Source organism: Notamacropus eugenii, chromosome 3 (assembly GCF_028372415.1).
Source record: "Notamacropus eugenii isolate mMacEug1 chromosome 3, mMacEug1.pri_v2, whole genome shotgun sequence".
NCBI lineage: Eukaryota > Metazoa > Chordata > Mammalia > Diprotodontia > Macropodidae > Notamacropus > Notamacropus eugenii.
Genome location: NC_092874.1, coordinates 389,973,631 through 389,996,092, shown reverse-complemented (window position 1 = coordinate 389,996,092; position 22,462 = coordinate 389,973,631). Strand labels below are relative to the sequence as shown.

Sequence of the window (22,462 nt, the reverse complement as noted above, 5' to 3'; positions counted from 1 at the left end):
GGGGGAGAGTAAAAATCCACTTCTGGTCTCTGCCAAATTTAAAATTGAAGAACAGGACAAAGAAAATTCTTAATGTGGAACTTTTAAAATATGATAGAAGATGATATCTACTAAGCTTTCATTTAAATGTCCAGTGCCTCAATGAAGACAAAGTGTAGTGTAGAAAGGAAGAGGTAGTTAGTATCTGGTGCAGTCCTTGAAGGCTTTCTAAGGCTTGAGTAAATGAATCAGTCAGACAGTGAGCAAGGAGTTATTAAATTCCTTCTATGTGCTAGTTTGAGGGATAAAAAGACAAAAATGAGATTAAAAAAAAAGTAGGGGAGACATTCCTGATGTAGGGAACAGGTGAACCCAGGCTTATAAAGGTAGAAAAAATTATGCCCAGGATGTAACAGAGTTAAATACCTTTGTCTGTTGAAGAGAAAATCTAGACAAATAGCCATGATTAAAATCTAAACGTGGTAAATAAAGATGGAAATTTGATCATTGTTGGATAGCAAGTTAAAATTCTGTGTTTGAAATTATAGGAACACAGTAAAATTTATTTTATTAGGAAGGAGTTTGGTCCTTGATTATATATCAGAGACTTTTAAAGAGTAACTTTAAAAATTTCTTAGGAACAAACTTCCAATGATTGTCTTTCTATTGGTATTCCTTTGCTTTTAAACTTTTCTCTCTTTTTACATTATTTCATGTTTCATACTCTTATTTCTATAAGTTGATTCCAGTGTTTACACAGGATGCATTTCTGGATCCAGAATGTCTTTTCTAGAGTATAACTCTTTAGGAAGTAGTAACTAAAGCCTGGCTGTGAATTTGCTTCTTAGAGGACATTTCTATGCCAGAAAACCAATGTGAAAAGAAAAAAGTTCATTTCAGTCAAAGAACTGGTTATATTGAAATGTGGCAGAATCAGCTAGCTGTCTCTAAACAACTCATCTCCAAAATGTAATTACCTAGATATGTTGCCTTTTTTGTTGAAAACTGTCTTGTGTTTATAGCTATAGCCTGGAATTCTCACTTTGAGTTATTAGTAAAATATAAGTAGAAAAGAACATTATTTAAATGTTGGAATAGAATTTTATTTTAAAAGCTGTTTCTATTTTCTTTATTTCTTATATAAGTTCCCTGCTTATATTAATTCTATTTAACATCATATATTCATCAGTGTCTGGCACACAGTAGGTGCTCAATAAATGTTTGTATGATTGGTCAAAGGATTTTGAAATGTTTCATAAGCAATCTACAAAAGACTCTATTAATGAATTAATTGCCAGTTTTATAGATTATGAAAAGCTTAGGTAAACTACCTAATTACCTAATTGAATACAAGGAGCCAAAACAACCTGTCTGAATTTTGACCCCATTCTTTTTTGATCTCTCTTTTCCCCAATGGACAGAATTAAGTATAGCACATTTATACATATGTATGATGAAGTATATTTTTATTTCAGTTTTGATGATGTCATTTTAAACAATTTAAAATTAAAGTTAATATACTTAAAGTTATAATTTAACATTTGCAGTTAGTAACCAGTTTTTGAAATATTTTTTCTTAATTCCGTAGGATAAAAGTAAAAGTTCAATTTTAATTTTATTTCCATTACACAAAATTTGCTCAAAGCAACCTTTAAATAAAAATGAAGTTTTTGCAAAATAACTAGTTAAGATTCATGAATAAAACCTAATAATAACTTATATTTATAATAATCCTTTAAGGTTTACAAAGCACTTTGCTTTTACAACAGCCTGATAAGGTAGGCAGTGAAAGACTCTTGTATGTTGGGGGAAGGAAAGGTCTCATTCACAGCAACTCATGTTTGTCTCTAGTTCCATGCATTACACTTTGTTACTTTGGGTTGATTTTTCATCATAAATAAAACTTCAGTAAACTTGGGGAGAGTGATACCATCTGACACCCTTCTCTTCCTCTAAGTGAAGAATTTCTAGATGTTGCCTGTTGTATGTTGCTGAAAGAAAATAAATCATCAAAATTCTGAGCAAACACTTCATTCATCCATGCTGATTCTGTGATTTTTGGCTCATCTGGTACAACTCTTTTTAAAATAATTCTCATTTTCTTTTCATTCCTACACATAGCATCTTGTTTTAATTATGCTACTCCCTTCTAGTGCCTCAGTTTTTTCTTTTTCAAGGATTTTGACTCAAATGTTTTGAGACCTTCAATCTTCAAATGACAAAGACGAAGACTGCTTTGCATGGTTATAGATCACATTACTAGCAAAAGTATCTTTAGCTGAACTCACTTTAATTGGAGTAAATCTTTTGTTCTTAAAACTGGCACAGCATATAGCAAGCAAAATGTTTTATGGTTTGTGTTACTTTGCATTGTTGCAGTACAAGTTTAGACACCAGAAATTATTTTGTGACAATGAATTTCCAGATAGTGAATATCATTACTATTATTTAGCATCTCAACAGCCTAGAACATTTTAAATCAGTGTTAGTGTCGCTACATCAAAGTTTGAGAAATGTTTGGATGCTTGTAGGTAAATTAAGAAACCTAGTTAACTTAGGTTGATCATTTAGCTTTTATTTGAAAATTTCTTATTAATTTGTTCTTCAGAAAAATATTTGAGTGGGTAGAGGAAGGAGGGAGAAAAAAACAGAACCTTAGAAATCTTATAAAAGTGAATGTTTAAAACTGCCTTTATATGTAATTGGAAAAAAATAAAATACTGTTACAAGAAAGGGGGAAGGAAGTGAAAAAAGTTTGAAAGCAAAAAATCTTTTAATTAAATGTACGAGTACAGTATTCTGTTTTAAATTGTCCTCAATTACTTTTATTGGAAAAATACTCAAGCATCTAGAGACAAAAACACTCTTGTACTCTAACTTTTCCAAGTTTAATCACCTTTTCCATTTAAGCCTGTTATATACATAAGTCATGGAAAACATTCATTCCTCTTCTAGATTTCTCTGTAAGTTCTGTCATAAATAAATATAATTTGTAATGACATCTTCTGGATTTAAATCTTCTGGGTAATATAGAGTAAATAAATAAGTTTCCAAGCTACTAAAACAATTTTTCAATTTGTTTCCCAGGCCCTGTGTTAGGTAAAGCTCTTAATTACTTCATTCCCATCATTAAGACTTGTCTTCAGCCAAGCAGAGATCCGCAGATGCGCCTGACTCTCTTCACGGTCTTATCGCAGGTGTTTTTAGAGGCGAGTAATACCGTGGATTCTCAGAAGTGAGTATGTCCGTACTTGGTGCAGGTCACAGCATAAATGACTGAGAGTGACAGGTCAGCTATGAAGTGGTTACTGTGCCCGTGTCGTAGGGGTGAGGCCAGATGCTAGATACAAATGTAAGAGCACAGAAAAGATACACATCCCTTCCTTCAAGGAGCTCACGTTCTAACAGAGGAAGACAGCACACAAAGGAGATGGGGGAGCAGGCTCATGTTAGAGGGGGGCATCGAGTGTTGTTGAGGTCCATTCGCAGACAAGATGAATCAGAGGTAGCAAAGCCTAGCATTGTGTGAGAGAGGCCAGGATTCTTTTGGGAGGGAAGATGAGAAGAATAAGGTGGTTGACCAGAGAGCAGGCAGCATGGCTTGGAAACAACACGTAATTCTCATCTATATTTTGCACCCTTGTGATTTATAGAAGCTGAGATGATGATTTCAGAAATGCTGTATGATCTTCTAAGTTACTTATTATTAGGTGAAAGTGAAGAAAGAAATTGTTAGAGGTGAATAAACTGTTATTTTAAACAATGAGTCAGAGAAGTGTTAAATCAAAATTGTTTCAATATGGTCATTAAAATTCCATTAAGGGAAAAATTTTTAGAATACAATCATTTTAAAGATGTATCTATTAAATGTTCTTATTTTGTAATGGGTTTGTGGTACATTTACAAACAAAGCAAATAATTTTTTTTACTGTCCTTTAGTATTATTATGGTATTGGCATTTTTTAATATCAGCCTAAAGGTGTCTTTATGTAGTTATCTTAAAAATCCCATTGATTTGAAGAAATTCCTTAAAATGTTTCTGTTGATAGGAAGTAATAAAACGTGGAGAAAAATAGGACAAATATTAGGATAGCAAAAAGGGAAATGAGAAAAAAATGGGTTTAGGGTGTTGATATGGCTCAGTCAGGAGCAATCTAAATATAAAGTTATAACTCAGTAAAATCTGGAACTTTGGTTCTGTGGGTCAGTTTGATACAAGTTGAAGAGCCTCCTAAGTAAGACCCATAATTGCGTAAAAGAGTTAACCAAACCATGCACAAAGTAAAAACCAGGTAAATGAAGGGAAAAAAATAACAGCCAATACATATATATTAAGGCCTGCCCAGGTCTTTAGATAGAGTATGTAATTTGATCCTACCGGCCTCATGAGAGAGATTTTGTTATTGTCACCATAAAACGATATAAGCATTTAACTTTGGCAAGCAGCCCATTAATGAATAGATACTCATATAGATAATATGTCCTCTAATGGGAAAGCTGAGTTGATGCTCTTTGGGACCCAATAATTATAATCATATCATTAATATATTCAAATATAGTATTTACCTTATAGTTATTGTGCTTTGCTGAACTTCATCAAAGAAACATCCATCTTTTGAATTGTGCCATTTGAATTTCACTTGAAAACAGACTTACCTTCTGCAAAGTAATTAGTTTTAAAATTGAGGTAGCTTTCCACAAGATTTTGAATAATTTGAATTAAAGTTGTTTTAGAGAAATTGTTGGTTGTATTTGAATGGAGGAAAGAAAAGCATAAAGTGTAAAGTGAATTTTATTTTATCTTCTAGGATAACAGAAATGTAAACACAAAATAGATACCTAGCAATTAATTATAAATTAGTGAAATTTTTTTGGAAAGCAGTCTGACAGTAAGCTACTAAATTTTGAAAGTGGTACCCTTTGACCCAGTTATTGAAAGTATCTCAGAGTATTATTCAGGAAGCAAGCAAGCCTTTATTAAGTGCCTGTTATGTGCTAGATAATGTTGTGAAGGACCCAAGGACTCATGAAAATGGTCTTGGCCCCACATTCTACTAGAGAATACGAAGATATTCCCTTGAAGGAAATGAGTTATTATACCAGGCAAAAGTGAGGAGGAAGTACATTCAGGTCCAGGGGACAGACAGCCTCTGTTAAGATGCAGAGATGGAAAATAAGAGTGGCAGATTCAAGGAGCATGGTAGACCAATCTAACTGAATCATCTAGTACATAAAAAGGAATCATGTCAAATATCTGAAATTGTAACGTAATGTTTGTAATTGTAGATAGCAAATTATAACAGGATTTAGATGTACTTTGTCCAAGTGATAGTTAGGGAAGCACTGAAGATTTTGGAATCTAAATCTTTTATGTTTAGACTTTAGTCATGTAATTCTTTGCTTTAGAGATAATATCCCATTCTATAGCCATAGGATGCTAGAGAAGGTAAGGGAACTTAGAGATTATCTAGTTCAAGCCTGTAATTTTACAGATGATAGGGTCCAGAAAAGGGAAGGGACTTGCCTTAAGGTCCCCACACACAGGGAGTAGCAGCACTGGGATCTAACCCCTGGTCTTAGAACTCCAGTCAGTTTTTTCTTTACTTCAAAAGAGACACTTTGCTTTCAAAACACAAAAACAAAAAAATAAAGATGGAGGAAACAGATTAAGGGAAATGATGCAAGGAATAGCTTCATTGATTTTCTTCTCAAAATATACGTCTAGGAGGAACAAATAGGGAGCAGGGGAGTGTCGTGGTCAGACTTGAACCTTAGATTATCAATATTATTATTATGGTATTTATAATTTCAGAAACATTAGAAACAACCTGCATGTTCAACATTTGGACATTCGACAAATATGTTGTGCTCTATTGTAAAGAAATTTGGAAAGACATTAATGATATAATGCAAAACAAAGAAAGCAGAACCAAGAACAGAGCACTTATTTAATTAACTAGGTTATATAAAAGGAAAAATAATGCACAGAAATGTGATTAAAATAAACAAAACAATTTGAGGAGATTCAAAGGAAATGACTGACAATTTGTTCATCAGTGCTATGTGTTGAAATTTTTATCATTATGTAAAAAAAAGAAAATAAGTTTAATTGATTTTGTTTAGGTTTAACCAACTGATAACAGCATCTTATCTCCTAGAATACCTAGCAGTCCCTGAAGGAACCCCATTTTTTGTTTTTATCATATTCTCCTGTTCTTTGGTCTTACAACAGTAACACGACAGGTTCACTTGCTCCTCAGTAATGATCTTTCACAGGTAGACAATACAAAAAATAAAATGCCTAAGATGTTCAACATGCTGAATATTGACCATTTTAACGTAGTGCATATATATGATTATAAAAATCTTCTGGCATTTTAGAAGGAACAAACTGCCTTATGAAGCTCTGAAGGTATCTAATAATTTATATCCATCTTGAAATGGTTTAATTAGTAGAGATTTGGCCCTATTTGTCCATGTAGATAGTATCCAAGAGGACTTTCTACTTACAAGTAAATAAAATCCTTTATAAAAGTCTAAGATTTAATCTTGTGTAAATAAGCAGACAAGCATAACCACATACCAAAAAAGAATTATGATCATGCTGGTAAATGTTAATTTTGCTTTTCCTTTATAGAATTTTTTTAGTTCTTTGGAGTTTTTTCTATATTATTTACTGACTTCAATATCCCTTCTAGCCTTATTATACATTTATTTCCCTCTATACACTCTACATTGTAACCAAACTGCTTGCAGGACTTTGAAGTCATTTCCTGCATTTCTACAAGCCATCTTATGCCTAGAGCAGAGTCTGCTTTTACTCATTAGAAGCTTTCATCAAGATTCAGCTCTGGTGCTACATCCTTCATAAAGTCTTCCCTCATCCCCCTAATTGTTAATGGTCCTTCCCTTCTTAAATAGTAGAGTGGTAAGAACTCTGGATTTGGAGTTAGAGGACATGCATTCAGATTCTGACCCTCACATTCTCTTTGGACTCTAGATTTTTCATCTGTAGATGAGGGGATTGAACTAGAAGCAGAAGTTCCCAAAATGGGTGATCCCACTCCCTGGGTGGTGATGGAACAATCCAGGGGGCTGGTAGTGGCTTCGGGTGCAATTGGGTGGCATTGAATAAAAATAAGGGAGCTTTGGAAGCATAAGGAAATTTTGAAAAACTGTTCACATGTGTTTCATCTGTTGTATAACAGTTAAAGTCATAGTGGTTACATTATTTCCCAGATAAACACACAAAATGCAAGTTGTAACCAATCAGTGGTCAAGTCTGCCTACAGGTCTTACAAAGCAAATGTTGGCAGGCCAAACATGTTACACATTGCCCAGAAGTTCAGCATGCATAAGGAATGTGTGCATGTAATGATTTGTTTACAGTAGGATACTATAGGATTACCATAATGCAGTATTGTGTCATCAAAATTTGAATGCAGAAAAAACCCCACAAATTTACAATAAATTAGTAAATTTAAGATGTCACCTTTTTTGTTTAAAAATTTTATATTTTTTGAAATGACGCAAATTTTTTAAAAAACATCAAACGGTTGAAGATTTCCAGGGGGCACTGAGTAATTTTTTTTAAGGGGAGCTGTAGGCCAAATAAGTTTGGGCCTTAACGGCTCTGCCATCCAGGATCGACAAACTATGAGCCTGAGGGTCAAATTCAGTCATGTGTTTATACTGCCAGCAACTAAGAATGGTTATTCTATTGGTTTTATTAAGTTTTAAAATGTAAAATCATTCTTAACTCTGGCCAGTATTCAGAGTAGGAATTTTTATATTTACATCCTCCATGCTTTGAACCTAGTAGGTATTTAATAGATGAGGAGTTAAATTGAATTGCTAGCACTAATATTGATTGATTTAATGGATGAGATTAGAAGTATGTTTATTGAGGTATGTTTTATCAGAACAGGGACCTATGTCGTATCTAAACTTTGTAAATCTTTTACCTCCTACTACAGTAGTAAGTAGCATAGTGATAGGTGCTTAATAAATACTTGTGGAATTGAATTTCTTTGTATCCTGTGTGTAGAATTGGTCTGGGTGAATTGAGATTCCTGAAATGCTGTGGGCTGCTTTGTATTATAAATACATATTTATTTTCATATTTCATTTACTGCCTTTCTACTTGTGCCATATCTTTCATTAGAAACCCATAACAGAGCAGGAGAAACAGTAGGAAAGGGGCCAGGAACAAAGACAAATCATTACGGAGTCACCATTATAGACTTAACTCCTTAATCTTTGATTAAAAATTGAGAATTCATTATCACTCTCAGCCTAAACAAATGCTTATAAAAAAAGATTGCTTGTCAACGTGGTTTGAATGATTTAAGGAATGATATGCCATTTTGATCAACTTTTTTCTTTTGACACAGCAAATCTGACACAAATATAATGACTTAATTTTAGAAAAGATGGGTAAAAATATTTTACTTAGCATTACTTTTTAATTTTAGGTCAGGTCAAAGATATTCTAAAGTCATTAATTCTTCCTGTGAAGAGATGTACGTTTTTCTGTACACAATAGAATTCATTATTTGGAAGTAGTTTGCTTTTTTCCTTTCTATATTTTAGCAGTTTAGGTTGACAAGTTCTGATTTACCTTGTTACAGCAGCTTCTTTGTGGTCCATTATCTTGTTAGTTGGCTTACTAGTTTGCCTTACTGACATTAAATATAAGACATTTAGGAAAAAATACTTCCAAGAGAGTATGCCATTGTGGCACAGCCAGAAACCTTCATATGTTGCCATCAAACTTTTATACATTTCTTCAGAATCATTTTATGTAAACCATCTTACAGAAGTAAATTTTAAGCAATAATAAAAGAAATCCTTAAAAATTTTCTGTAGAAAAGAACTCAGCTTAAAAATTAACATGTATTAAAAAAATTTAATTGAAAAATCTGTAAATCATATTAAATTAGAAATCCTTTTCAGAAGTTTTATGTTTTTGATATTGACTCGGAAATGCCATCTGCTGGGGAAGAGATTATTAAAACCAAGAAAAGAAAGCAATTTAGTATTTATGTAAATGTTTCTCAAAGTGGCAAATAAAGTATGAAATATAGATTGATATCTTAATAGAGAATCCATTTTCATTTGATCAATACCAAACATTTCTAGAGCTTTGCATATATGTAAATCAGTGATTTATGAAAGTTTTTTTCCATATTTTAAATCTTAAGAGAATTTCTAGTGATAGTTCACTACTGGGGAGGGGGTTAAGGAATTTATGTACTGGAATTAACCGTTAAGACAAATTACTGTAGGCATTGAAGGTATTTTATGTGGAGAAATCTGTTGATAGGCGATATATAGTCTTTCATTAATGAACATTTGAAAGTTGGTATATGTGGTTTTGAACTTGGGGGCTTGGATTGTATGTGTAGTATGATGATTTAATCAACCAGTTGAAAATTGAACAGCATTTTTTAGAAAGCCTGTGTCATCAAGTATGTCTTGTTTCAACAAAATTGACCCTCCTGTAATCTGCACTCATATTTGTACTTTGGGTCCCTCAGAACCCATTTTGCTAATTGGTAGTCTGGGTAATTATGTAGTGCCTCCCCCCTTTTTTTATACTAATGTTTAAGATGGAACCTGTAAATGTTTTCCTTGTTTTGAGAGCTATAATCTACAGAGGGATTTATATTGTCTGTTTCTATGAGTTTTCTTTTGTTTAAAATGTGAACAATTTTGCTTGATAGCTCCTTCCTTGCACTGGCAACTTCTTTTGAGTGGATTTAAGAGTAGTCCTAGGCATGTGAATGGAAGGGCAAACCTTCATATCTTTACTAAGAGTAGGCAGACCCCAAAGGAGTAGGATCAGTTTCCTTTCTTTACATCTGGTCAATGTAATATTTAAGAATTCCATTGATTTATTCTGTTTTTATTTTGCTGAGTATAATAAGTTTTTTGAAATTAGGTTGTTTTTTCCTTTATAAAGCAGCTGTTTACCTCCTTTATTTGCTTTCTCACTGTTTGGTTTCAGGCAGTTCCACAGCCACCTTGAAACAGTGATAAAAGACATACTGGTTCCTAATCTGCAGTGGCATGCTGGAAGAACCGCAGCCGCCATTCGCACTACAGCCATATCATGCCTTTGGGCTCTCATTCACAGCGAGATACTTTCACCAAAACAGGTACAATTCTCAAATTCATTCTTAAAGCATATGTTAATAAAACATATATAGTGTCAAAAAAAAATTTTCAAGCTACATAATAAATGTGAAGTAATTCTGAGAAGAAGCTTTGTACAGATACAGTTAATAAAAATTTTCTGGTTACAAAAATATCAGTATTTATAACAAAGTATTAAATTCATGAAACTCAGCTGTTAAATTTTAATCAACTAAATTATCTCTAGTTAAGTTCAGAGATCTTCCTTATTGTAAAAATGTTTTAATGTGGAAAAATGAGGAGGAAAATTTTTAGCCTGTAACTATATTGATAGCAAGAAGAAAACTTTTAGAGATATAACAAAATATAGAAATGGGAAAGGTCTGGTCAATGAAGTTCACAAGGTTATTTTATTTTACCTCGTAAACATATATTCTCATGATTTTGGCAATCACAGATATTTAAGAAGAATTACTCTGGTTTTCTAAGGTTTTTTCTCTTTGACAGAGGTTACTTTTATAATAAAAATTTAACCAAAGTGTAATTGCTATCTTAGACATGCCTTGCTGGGAAAATGTCTCTAGTCAGTCCTTAGTTGAGAAAATAAATCAGATAATTATTAAAAATAGTTTCTCTTGTTTTGAGTTTATATCTTCTTCTGCAGAACAATAACAGAATACATAAGGGGCAAAAAAAGTTATTTTAAAATATCTATCCAGTGCATGAGCACCATCTTGTGGTATACTAAAGAAGTGATTATTTCTAAGTGAAACTATTACTAAAATGCCAATTGGAAGAAAAAATACATTCTTGAGTAATCTTGTCATGAATCTTTTTCATGCTACATGATTAATTATAGAAAAGGGGTGTAATGCACTGTGGGCAGTCACTCTCTAGATTCAACACAAATAACTTTAAATTAAGTAAACATTTGCTTCATGGGAGAGAATTCAGAAAATTCATTAAAATTTTACATAAAAACCATATGTCTCATATTCATAAGTGCATATACTGTATGCCAGGTCTTTGATATAAAATTCTTATCAACAGGGTTAGTTCCAATTTTCAATTAGAAGCCAGTTTTTATAATTCTTGTGTTTTCTTGTTAATTGCAGATAATAGAAATACAAGAAGTATTGATGCCTCAAATTATTAACACACTGGAAGAAGATTCTAAAATGACTCGATTAATGTCATGCCGTATTATTAACATATTTTTAAAGGCCAGTTCTGACACAGTTGATCCAGATAAACTCATCAAGATTTATCCTGGTAGGACTTCACCATCAAAATACACTCATTTTGCATCTGATCGTATTTTTATTGAATTGTAAAGAAAATATTACCAATTTTTTGTTATGCTGATGCTTTTTATTTCTAATATTGCTGTTAATTCTCAATAGTCTCTCTCTCCACCCATATGCACACGTAGAATACTCTCTTGTATAAATAAAATAAACTGGTTAAGCAAGTTATAGATGTGGTCACAGTGACCACATCTATAGTTAATGTATTATTCTATATGGTTGCACACCATCTCTCTCTCTCAAGAAGGGGTAAGTGTGTTTCATTATCAATCCTCTGGAACCAAATTTAGTCATTGCGTTTAATAATTTGAGTTGTAATAACTCAAAGTAGTATCTTTATTTACTTTATGGTCACTATATCCTTAGATCTTCTTATTTCACTTTATCAGTTATATGTTTTCCTTAGTCTTAACACAACTTAACATTTAAAACATACCTAGAGTTAAATTTTTAGAGGTGAAATGAACCTTAAATACTCTCTAGTCCAACTCCATTTATTGAGGCCCAGAGAATCAATCATCAGAAGACATTATTGAGCACCTACTCTGTGCCAGACATTGGAGAAGGAGATGAAGACAAAAAATGAAATCATCTCTGCTTTTAAGGATCATACATCCTATCAGGGGAGACATGGGATGTATGTGTGTATGTGTCTGTGCGCATGTATGAGAGAGACAGATAGATCAAAAGACAGCAGTAGTAGTGGCAGAAGGAGCAGCCCAAATTTTCATTATTATTATTATTATCATTGTCATTATCTGAAGAATCTAGGAAGGCTTTGGGTAGAACAGAAATGTTGAACATTTTTTTATATCTTGGTGCTCTTTGACAACCTGAGGAAATCTGTGGACTCCTCAGAATAATGTTTTTATTTTTTCCATTGTCTTTATTTATTTATTTATTTTTTTAGTTTTCAGCATTTATTTCCACAAGATTTTGAGTTCCAAATTTTCTCCCCATTTCTCCCCTCCATCAACCCCAAGACAGCATGCATTCTGATTAACCCTTCCACCAATTTGCTCTCCATTCTATCACACCCTTCCCTTCCCTTATCCCCATCCCCTCTATTTTCTTGTAGGACAAGACAGGTTTCTATACCCCATTGCCTGTATACCTTATTTCCCAGTTGCATGTAAAAACAATTTTTAACATTCATTTTTAAAACTTGGAGTTCCAACTTCTCTCCCTTCTTCCCTCCCCACCTGTTCCCACTGAGAAGGCAAGCAATTCAGTATAGGCTGTACATGTGTAGTTATGCAAAACACTTCCATAAAAATCATGTTGTGAAAGATTAACTATATTTTCCTCCATCCTATACTGCCCCCATTTATTCCGTTCTCTCTTTTGACCTTATCCCCTCCTCAAAAATGTGAAATTCTAATTTACCCCCTCTTTCTATTTGCCCTCCCTTCTGTCAATCCCCCCACACCCCACTTATCTCCCTACACCCCACTTATCTCCTTCCCCCCTACTTTCCTGTAGTGTAAGATAGATTTTCATAGCAAATTGAGTGAGCATGTTATTCCCTCCTTAAGCCAAATGTGATGAGAGTAAGCTTCATTTCTTCCCTCTTACCTCCCTTTTCTTCCCTTCCATTGAAAAAGCTTTTTCTTGCCTCTTTTATGTGAGAGATAATGTGCCCCTTTCCATTTCTCCCTTTCTCCTCCCAATATATTCCTCCCTCACCCCTCAATTTTATTTTTTTAGATATCATCCTTTACTATTCAACTCACACTGTGCCCTCTGTCTATATGTATATAATCCCTCTAACTACCCTAATACTGTGACAAGAGTTATAAATATTATCTTTCCATGTAGAAATGTAAACCATCCAACTTTAGCAAGTCCCTTATGATTTCCCTTTCCTGTTTATCTTTTCATGCTTCTCCTGATTCTTATGTTTGAAAGTCAGATTCTCTGTTCAGCCCTGGTCTTTTCATCAAGAATGCTTGAAAGTCCTCTATTTCATTGAATGACCATTTTTCCCCCTGAAGTATTATACTCAGTTTTGCTGGGTGGGTGATTCTTGGTTTTAATCCCAGTTCCTTTGACTTCTGGAATATCATGTTCCAAGCCCTTCGATGCCTTAATGTGGAAGCTGCTAGATCTTGTGTTATCCTGATTGTATTTCCACAATCCTGGGAGCTCTGGAATTTGGCTACAACATTCCTAGGAGTTTTCCTTTTGGAGTCTTTTTCAGGAGGCAATTGGTTTATTCTTGTAATATTTATTTTACCCTCTGGTTCTAGAATATCAGGGCAGTTTTCCTTGGTAATTTTGGAAAGAGGATGTTTATACACTTTTCTTGATCATGGCTTTCAGGTAGTTCCATAATTTTTAAATTGTCTCTCCTGGATCTATTTTCCAGGTCAATGGTTTTTCCAATGAGATATTTCACATTGTGTGTTGTTTTTTCATTCCTTTTGGTTTTGTTTTATAATTTCTTGATTTTTCATAAAGTCATTAGCTTCTATCTGCTCCATTCTAATCCTTAAAGAATTATTTTCTTCAGTGAGTTTTTGGATCTCCTTTTCCATCTGGCCAATTCTGCTTTTTTGAGCATTCTTCTCTTCATTGGCCTTTTGGATTGCTTTTGTCATTTGGGTTAGTCTGTTTTTTAAAGTGTTATTTTCTTCAGCATTTCTTCAGCATTAGCAAGCATTTGACTCATTTTTCATGATTTTGTTGCATCACTCTCATTTAAGATGCTTCGGTGTACCTGTCTTTTTTTGTTGTTTTGGTTTTTTGTTTTACCTGTCCTCTCCTTATTTCCCTTTCTGCCTTGCATTCCACCCTTCTTAGGACCAAAATAGAGACAAAATTATTAAAATAGGCATAGTCCAGCAAAATTGATTCCCAGTTTGTATCTGCAAGGGTGTACCTTATTCTGAATCTTCAGTCCATCTCTTTTCTTTCAGGAGATGGGTAATATCATCAGTCCCCTAGAATCATGACTGGTCACTGTACTGGTCAAGGTTTTCAAAACTTTGAAGTTATTTTCTTTAGATGTTGTATAGATTATTCTCCTAGTTCTGATTGCTTCATTCTCCATCAGTTCATATGAGCCTTCCCAGGTTTCTCTCATATTGTCTTTTCATTATTTCTTACACTGCAGCAATAATTCCTTTACATTCATATACTATAATTTGTTTAACATTTTCCAGTACATGGGCACTCCCCTCCCCAGTTTCCAATTCTTTGCTTTATCAAAAAGAGCTTTTATAAATATTTTTGTACATATCTTATTTTTTTGTCTCTTTGGGGAATAAACCCAGTAGTGGTGTCACTGAATCAGAAGGTATGTGCTTTATTAACTTTTGGAGTATAGTTCCAAATTGCTTTCCAGAATGGCTAGCCAGGTGTGAGGAACCGGTGGCCTCCAGGCCACATGTGGCCTTCTAGGTCCTTAGCCTTTTGACTGAGTCCAAGTTTTACAGAACAGATTATTAAGAGGATTCATTCTGTGAAGTTTGAATTAAGTCAAAGGGCTGCACTTAAGGTCCTAGAGGGCCCCATGTGCTCTCAAGGCCTCAGAGATTAATTCCCAGCTCCACTATTTTCCTAAAATCTCTCCATCAGTTATCCTTGTTTGTCATCTTTGTCAGTCTGATGGATGTGAGATAAAATGTTAGTTATCATTTCTGTTAATTAGTAGTGATTTTTTATATAGCTGTTCATCGCTTGTTTTTTCTCTTTTGAAAACTATTTGTCCTTCACCCATTTATCTGTTGGGGAACGGTTCTTATAAATTTAGTCGGTGTCTTATGTAACTTGAACATGAGACTTTTAATCAAAACCACCCATCTTATTTTCTGTGATCCTTTCTAAGGCTCCTTTGGTCACTTCACTTCTAGTCCATCAGTCTGAAAGATAATTTGCTCCTTGCCCTCTTAATTTGTTTATGATATCACCTTTTATGTTTAAGTCCAGTACCCATCTGAAGCTTATCTTGGTATATAGGGTGTGATATGTTTTCCTAAACTTAATGCATAGGCAACTAGGTGACACAGTGGATAGAGCGCTGGACCTGGACCCCATCTCACCTCAGTCACTAGCTGTGTCACCCTGGGCAAGTCATTTAACCTCTGTCCACCTCAATTTCCTCCTCTGTAAATGGATATAATAATAGCACCTACCTGTCAGGGTTGTTTGGAGGATCAAATGAGATAATAATTATAAAGCACTTAGCAATTTCAAATTTAATTTAAATTAAATTTAAAGTCTGTCAATTTGCCTATCTATTTTTTAACCTATACTAAATAGTTTTGATGATTACTGCTTTGTGGTATAGTTTACCATGGTACTGCTAGGCACCCTTCACATTTTTTTTCATTATTTCCCTTAATATTTTGTTCCTCTAGATGAATTTCATTATTTTTTTAGTTATATAAAGTAATCCTTTGCTGGTTTGATTGCTGTGGAAATAAATAAGGAAAACAAATTAGATGGCATAGAAATGATCTTTTATTTCTGTAAAGATTGTTTTATGGCTTTAGTAAGGTAGTTCTTGTGTATATCTTGGTAGATAGGACCCCAAATATTTCTTGCATTCCATAAACATTTTGAATGGAATTTCTTTTTCTATCTCTTTCTACTGGCTTTTGTTGGTAATTTTGCAGAAATGCTGATATGTTGGTGTAATGTTACATATATTACGTACTATGATACAATATATATAATTTTATATGTTCTAATTTAATGTTGGTATAATGCCAACATATAACATGATATATTAACTAGAATGCTTATGATTTGTGTGAATTTATTTTATATACTGCAACATTGCTAAATATATGGTTTCAGTTAAATTTTTAGTTGACTTTTTTGAGTTCTCTAGCTGAACTATCATATCATCTACAAAACAAGTTCTTACTACCTAAACCAGGGAGAAACAAAGCAGAGAAAGAAAACTGTAGAACAGTGTATCCAGGGAACACTGACATAAGAATATTTACTAAAATTTTAGCAAAGAGGTTATAACATTTTTTGAAATTATATATTATTACTAGATTGAATTTTTACCAGAAATGCAAGGTTGATTCAGCATAAGGAAAACTATAAATGTAACAGGAGGGTATCAGTAACAAAAACAATAAAAACCATGATTATATCAATAGATGTAGGAAAGATTTTTTAGTTTTGTAAAAGAACCAACAGCCATTCTTGTTCAAAACACCAGAAAGCATTTTGCTTTCAACTTTCCAAAATGGTGCATTCATTATCTGTTAATTAAATACCTTTCCTCTAAGGTACATACAGCTGATTTCATGTGCCTGGCCACCAGAGGGCAAGTAGGCCTTAGAATTTTCTTTTCCTGAGACTTCATCGTGTTGGTCTTGGCCATTTAGGTCAGTTATTAGACAGTGATGCTGAGGACACCACGGCCACAGGTTTGATACATTTGACTTCACACAGAAGGAAAAAACTTTCAAAACCACAATCACGAGCACGAGTGTAATCTCACAGTCACAGATAATCCTAACCCATTTTATTGTTTGGAATCACCTCTAAATCCATTTGTTTGTTTAAGAATTCTCACCTAGTTCTAGTTGTGAAAGGAGTCTGATCTGGCACTTTTCTAATTTTCAGCCTTTAACATTCAGGTCATGTGACTAATATGGAATTGTTTCCATGATTGTACACATATAACCTATATCAGATTGCTTGCTGTCTTGAGGAGGGGGGAGGAAGGGAAGGAAAGGAAGGAGGGAGAAAAATGTGGAACTCATTATTATAAAAATGATCTTTATATGTAATTCAAAAAAATATCATTGACAAAAAAAATTCGAGTTACATATCAGTGTTCGGTTTTTTTGTGGCCTGTACTATAACCCTGATTTTTACCAAACTACTTTCTAGTATTCCCCGTAATTCTTGTCACATGGGCAGATCTCGCTTAAGTAATTTATGTTCTTGGGTATATCAGATATTGGATTATTGAGTTACATTGTTTTTAATTTTTCAATTCCAGTAATCTACTTTCCTGTTTTTTAACTATTACCAAATAGTTAATTATGCTTACAGTATAATTTGAAGTCTAGAAGTGAATTACATTCATGTAAATTAAAAAAAAAAACACTAAGAGGAAGTCAGTCTTGTATAGTCACAAATATCATATCCAGAAATACATCCTCCTTTTCCCAGTAGATACTGCAGGGCAAAATCTAGCACATCCTATCAGACTTTGACACACTCTTGCTTTTTTTCTTTTTACCTAAACGTTTTCCTTATGTTTACTGCTAAGTAGGTAGAATACGCTATTTGGAGAAGGCTATAATATAAAAACAAAAAGTATCAATAAAAGAATTTTTTAAAATGCCACAGGAAATATTCTAGTCTTGCTAAATCAGTGGAGTATGAGACCCCTTAGACATTTTTAAGCTGCAATAGATTTTAGAGCTTTTGGTGTCTTTTCATTTTACAGTTTAAGAAACTAAAGCTAAGAGTTATATTTCCCTAAAAGCTGAAAATAAATTTAATTCTCTTTTCCCACTGTCTTCAGTCATTTCTGAAATTATAATGTATTTTCATTTTTAGAAATTATTCAAGTGGATTCTACCACTTTTAATTTTTTTTGTGCAGTTATTTCTGTCAGGTGCTCGATTTACCCTGTGAAGCTATCCCCTAGAAGACTCACTAAAGGTGGCAGTTTATTAGTGACAGAGCTGCCAGTGAAATTCAGGTCCCCTGACAAACTGTCTAGGATTCTGCCTATTTGCCTTTACTTTCTTAAGATTCCCTGCATGAACCCTCTCCTTAGCCAGACTCTTTGTGAGCATGTTTTTTGCTTTCACATCTCTCACATCTGCCTAACTCCTCCTCCTCTTTTGATGGACCATACCAAACTCTATCTCCCCTGTCTGGCATCATCCTAGTTAATTTGATTTCACACCCATGGCTCCAGCCAAACTAGAGCCCCTATTGTGTATGTGTATGTGTGTATTTGCGAGTGCCTGTTTGTGTGTCATATATGCATACAAATATGTGTTAGTCTACACATTACACACACCTACAGCACTTGTTTAGCATTTGCTACTTACTGTCATGTTTTATTTCTTCATGATACCCTATGACTTCTCTTCTCAACGTGATTGTGAACTTCTTGATGACAAAGATTAGGTCATATTTTTTCTGTCTTCCATGAAACCTAACAATGTCTTTAACATAATATGTAAGTTAAATAAATAGGTGGATTAATTCATCTCAGGTTGTTACTTACAGTGATTTCAAATAAATAATTGCTTTAAATTTTTCATTGGTTCTTTTAGAACTCTTGAAACGTCTGGATGATGCTTCAGATAAAGTCCGAATAGCGGCTACAAGTTCCTTAATTAGCTGGCTGAAGTGTATCAGAAATGACGATGATGGGAAAGTCTTTTTTAAAGGCACTATACAGTATCTTTACAAAGAGCTGCTGGTTCACCTTGATGATCCAGACAGTGCAATTCAGGATGCAGTGTTAGGTAAGATTTTTTTCAGTTAACTATAATCCTGGCCAGCTACAATTGCTAAAATGAAATTAAGTAAGCAGGTGAGGAGGTACTTGACACAGCACTCCAGGGAGAATCAGTTAGGTAGGCCCATAGAGTCAGAATGACAAAGCCTTATTCACATCAAGGTCTTCTGCATTTGTGTGGTCCCAGACCATGTGAAAAGTTGAATTTATTTTGAATATATAATTATTGGTCTAGATAGTTTTTCAACTGAAGGACTGGATTTAAAATAATATAGTGTTAAAATAATGTAATGTTCACATTCTAGAAATGTTCAGTGACTGCTTTTTTATCCTGTTTCTAGTTTTATTGCTTGTTTCTTCTTTTAAATAATGTATGTCAAAGAATTTCAGCATTAGCAACATTGTTAGACATTCGCATTGAGTTTTTTTACAGTAATTTTTTAAATCATATGTGCCTGTGGCTTAGTAATGTACCCACTTTTGGATTTTAAAAAAAGATTAAAGTTTTTCATTAATATTTTCTGACATACTAGGTCACAGTTTCTTTATTAGAGTACAAAACTGCAATAATTTCATCTGCACATACTTAGTCTTTTACTTTCTGATGGAACTCTTGGGTCAGGGCAGTCAGCAATAATGAAGGTGACCCAGTTATTCCGGCAAATTAATCAGTAGGTAAAATCTCTTCCTTCCTCTCCCCCTAGCACTCCCCTCATTCCTACCCTACATTTCCCCAACCAGAGAGACAGATTTCTTTATTGCCAAAAGATCTCTAGTAACAACTTGTTTTATTTCTTTCAAGGCTAGCAGCAACCTGAAGTTTGGTTGTCATGACTTTTTAATAAGCATTTTCTGTCACTGTTAGGTTAGATAGATATAATAAATGATTAATTAATGAATTCTGGACACTTTTTTTCCTTTTCAGTGTAAACATATGCAGCTTATATTTGCATAGGAAGCTGATGATTTCGAAATGAGGAGATGGCATATTTTAAATGTTCATTTATGATTTCTGGCCCTTTTTTTAAACAGCATTTTTCTTTTTTTTTATAGGGGTTTTAAAAGAAGGAAGTATTCTGTTCCCTGACTTACTGGTGGAAGAAATTGAGACTGTTAAATACAAACATCGATCTTTAGTTTATTGTGAACAACTTTTGCAGCACATCCAATCAACTAGAGGTATCCTCTAAATGCAGGATTCTGGAATCAGTCAATTTATTACAATTTTTGGAATTGTAGAATACTATCAGATGTTTGTCTTTTTTCAGACAGTAATTGATGGTTCTTTTAGCAGAGCTTTTTTAAATTAACAACCTAGAGAAAGCAAGAAATAATATTATAGTAACAAAAAATGTCTTTATTGCATATACAGTGGTCTAGGAAAACACATTCTCTTGTGAATTTCTTTTATATCTAATAATTTTTAAAGGCAGTATTAATGTCCATTAAATGGATTCTGTACTTATGTCTAATTTATATAGTTCATTCACAGGTCTTTTAGTCTCTGGTAATTTGAAATTAAAATTAAATGCAGTTACCCACACTGAGAGTAAAACCAACACTGTTTTTATGTCAGTGTACATTAGATGGATTTGTGAGTTACTAGTATGAGACTAATTAGATACAAAGTGACCAGGATTCTAATTATAATTAATTTCTGTTCCAGTAATTTTTTAAAAAGCAAAAGCAAGAAGATTTTTTTTACCTATTGCTTGAGTTCTGCGTGATATAACTAATATAAGGTAACAAACTTGAAAATACTTTTGTATTGGAGAATTGTCACAAGTAAAATGTTCACCATTGTCAACAGATTATAATTTAATATGAAAAATTGTTTTTGAAGAAATAATTAATAGTTAGATTGACAGTGTTGAAATCCAGAGAAAGGATCAGATATACTTTTAAGCTGTTTTCTTATAAAATAAATAATAAAACATATATTTTATTTTTAAAGCTGTCACATGTTTCCCAGTGATATTTCTTAGCACCTTCTTTTCCAAAGTGCCTTATAGACTTAAATTTTCAGTGTATATTGTCCCCGTAAGTTAAATTTATAGTCATCCAAGGAAAAGGTAGCACATTTATTTCTGTTTTGCAATAATTGATTACATATCATTTAAAATTTGGCATCTTATGTTTCAAAATGTAATTAAAGTTTTCAGTTTTATAGTATTGGATGAATGTGTATTTTTTTTTTAATACTTGGCAAAAAATTTTTAGAATGTAGTGTTTTTTCCACTTTTTCTTTTTAAATACTTGAAGCCAAAGGACTCAGTCCCTGTATCCCTTATCTAGGCATAACTTTAATGATAATAACTTACCATTACATGGTGCTTTAAGGTTTACAAAGCTTTTCACCTGTGTTTTCTCATGTTATCTTCATGGCAATCCTGTGAGGTAAAGAACGGTATCCCAGTCTTATAGATGAGCCTCCTAAGGCTGAGAGTGACCTGGCAACTTACCCAAGTAAGTTCCAAAGTAGAGCCTCAGATCCATATCTGCCAAGTGTCATGTTCTTTCCACTACTTTCCAGTGCATCCACACTCATGGTGCTTTCACTTACTAGAACAGATGTCTACTTTTTGGCACAGTTAGCTACAAATCATCTAATTCCTGATCATCTCTATTGAACACCATCTTTAAAAAACAGTAGTGTTTTGAATCTCATATTTCCAAGGATTTAAATCAAAATTATCACACCATAATTATTTTTATTGAACACAGAAGAAAAGCCTGGGAGGGACTTGTTCCTATTTGGTTTACTGTTAAATTGTACATTTAAAAATATGTAAACAATGAAGAGGCATCTCTCCCATTTAACTCTGTCACTTATAAAGGAATTATCATGTTTATTATAGCTGGCATTGCTTCAAGGTCTGACCATATAGTATTTTATTTTCATTTTACATTTAGGATAATTTGGCATTTTATGTCCTGGGAAAATACTAAAAATTGTATTATTTTGTTGTATAATTGAATAATTTTAGTCCACAAGCATTTATTAAAGGTTTACTGTCTACCAGGTGTTGAACTAAGTACTGGGGATACAAAGAAAGGCAAAAACATTATCCCTGCCCTCAAGGAGATGACATTCTAATCGGAGAGACAATACATAAATTATGTTCATACAAGATTTCATACAAGATTTATACATGTTCATAAAGATTTATATGGAATAAATGAAAAATCATCTGCAAAGGAAGGTACCAGTAACCTGGAGGGATGGGAAAGCTTCTAGCAGACTATGGAATTTGAGCAGTCTTGAACTGAGAAAATCCAATATTGATTGAGCATATCACATTTTATTACATTCCCTAATTGACTGTATTCTGTAACTGCCAGAACCATGTTTCTTTGTCTCTAACTTAAGTTCAGAAGTTCAGTTTTCCTCTCTCAGTTTTCCCATAAATCACTTTAATTGGAACACTGTTATCTCTGTCCTACTAGCTGCTGTTGTGCAATTAGAAGAAATTTGTTGTCCTTGAAGGGTTAGGGTGGGTGCCAAGAAGTCTAGTCTGTTATCTCTGAACACTGGCTATCCTTCAAGAAAGTCTGGTGTGTTATCATTGTGACACTCACTATG

At 33.4% G+C, this 22,462-nt stretch overlaps 1 protein-coding gene across 1 annotated transcript in view; it reads left to right on the top strand.

Annotated features, from left to right (window-relative positions):
* DNAAF5 (dynein axonemal assembly factor 5) overlaps positions 1-21,051 on the top strand; it is a 58,973-nt gene extending 37,922 nt beyond the window's left edge. The window contains exons 9-13 of the mRNA XM_072597798.1: positions 3,067-3,214; positions 9,989-10,139; positions 11,232-11,388; positions 18,692-18,886; positions 19,933-21,051. Of these exons, the coding sequence (XP_072453899.1) occupies positions 3,067-3,214; positions 9,989-10,139; positions 11,232-11,388; positions 18,692-18,886; positions 19,933-20,069 (788 nt within the window). The 3' untranslated portion in view covers positions 20,070-21,051. The remainder of the gene's footprint in view (positions 1-3,066; positions 3,215-9,988; positions 10,140-11,231; positions 11,389-18,691; positions 18,887-19,932) is intronic.
* Positions 21,052-22,462: the final 1,411 nt, after the last annotated feature.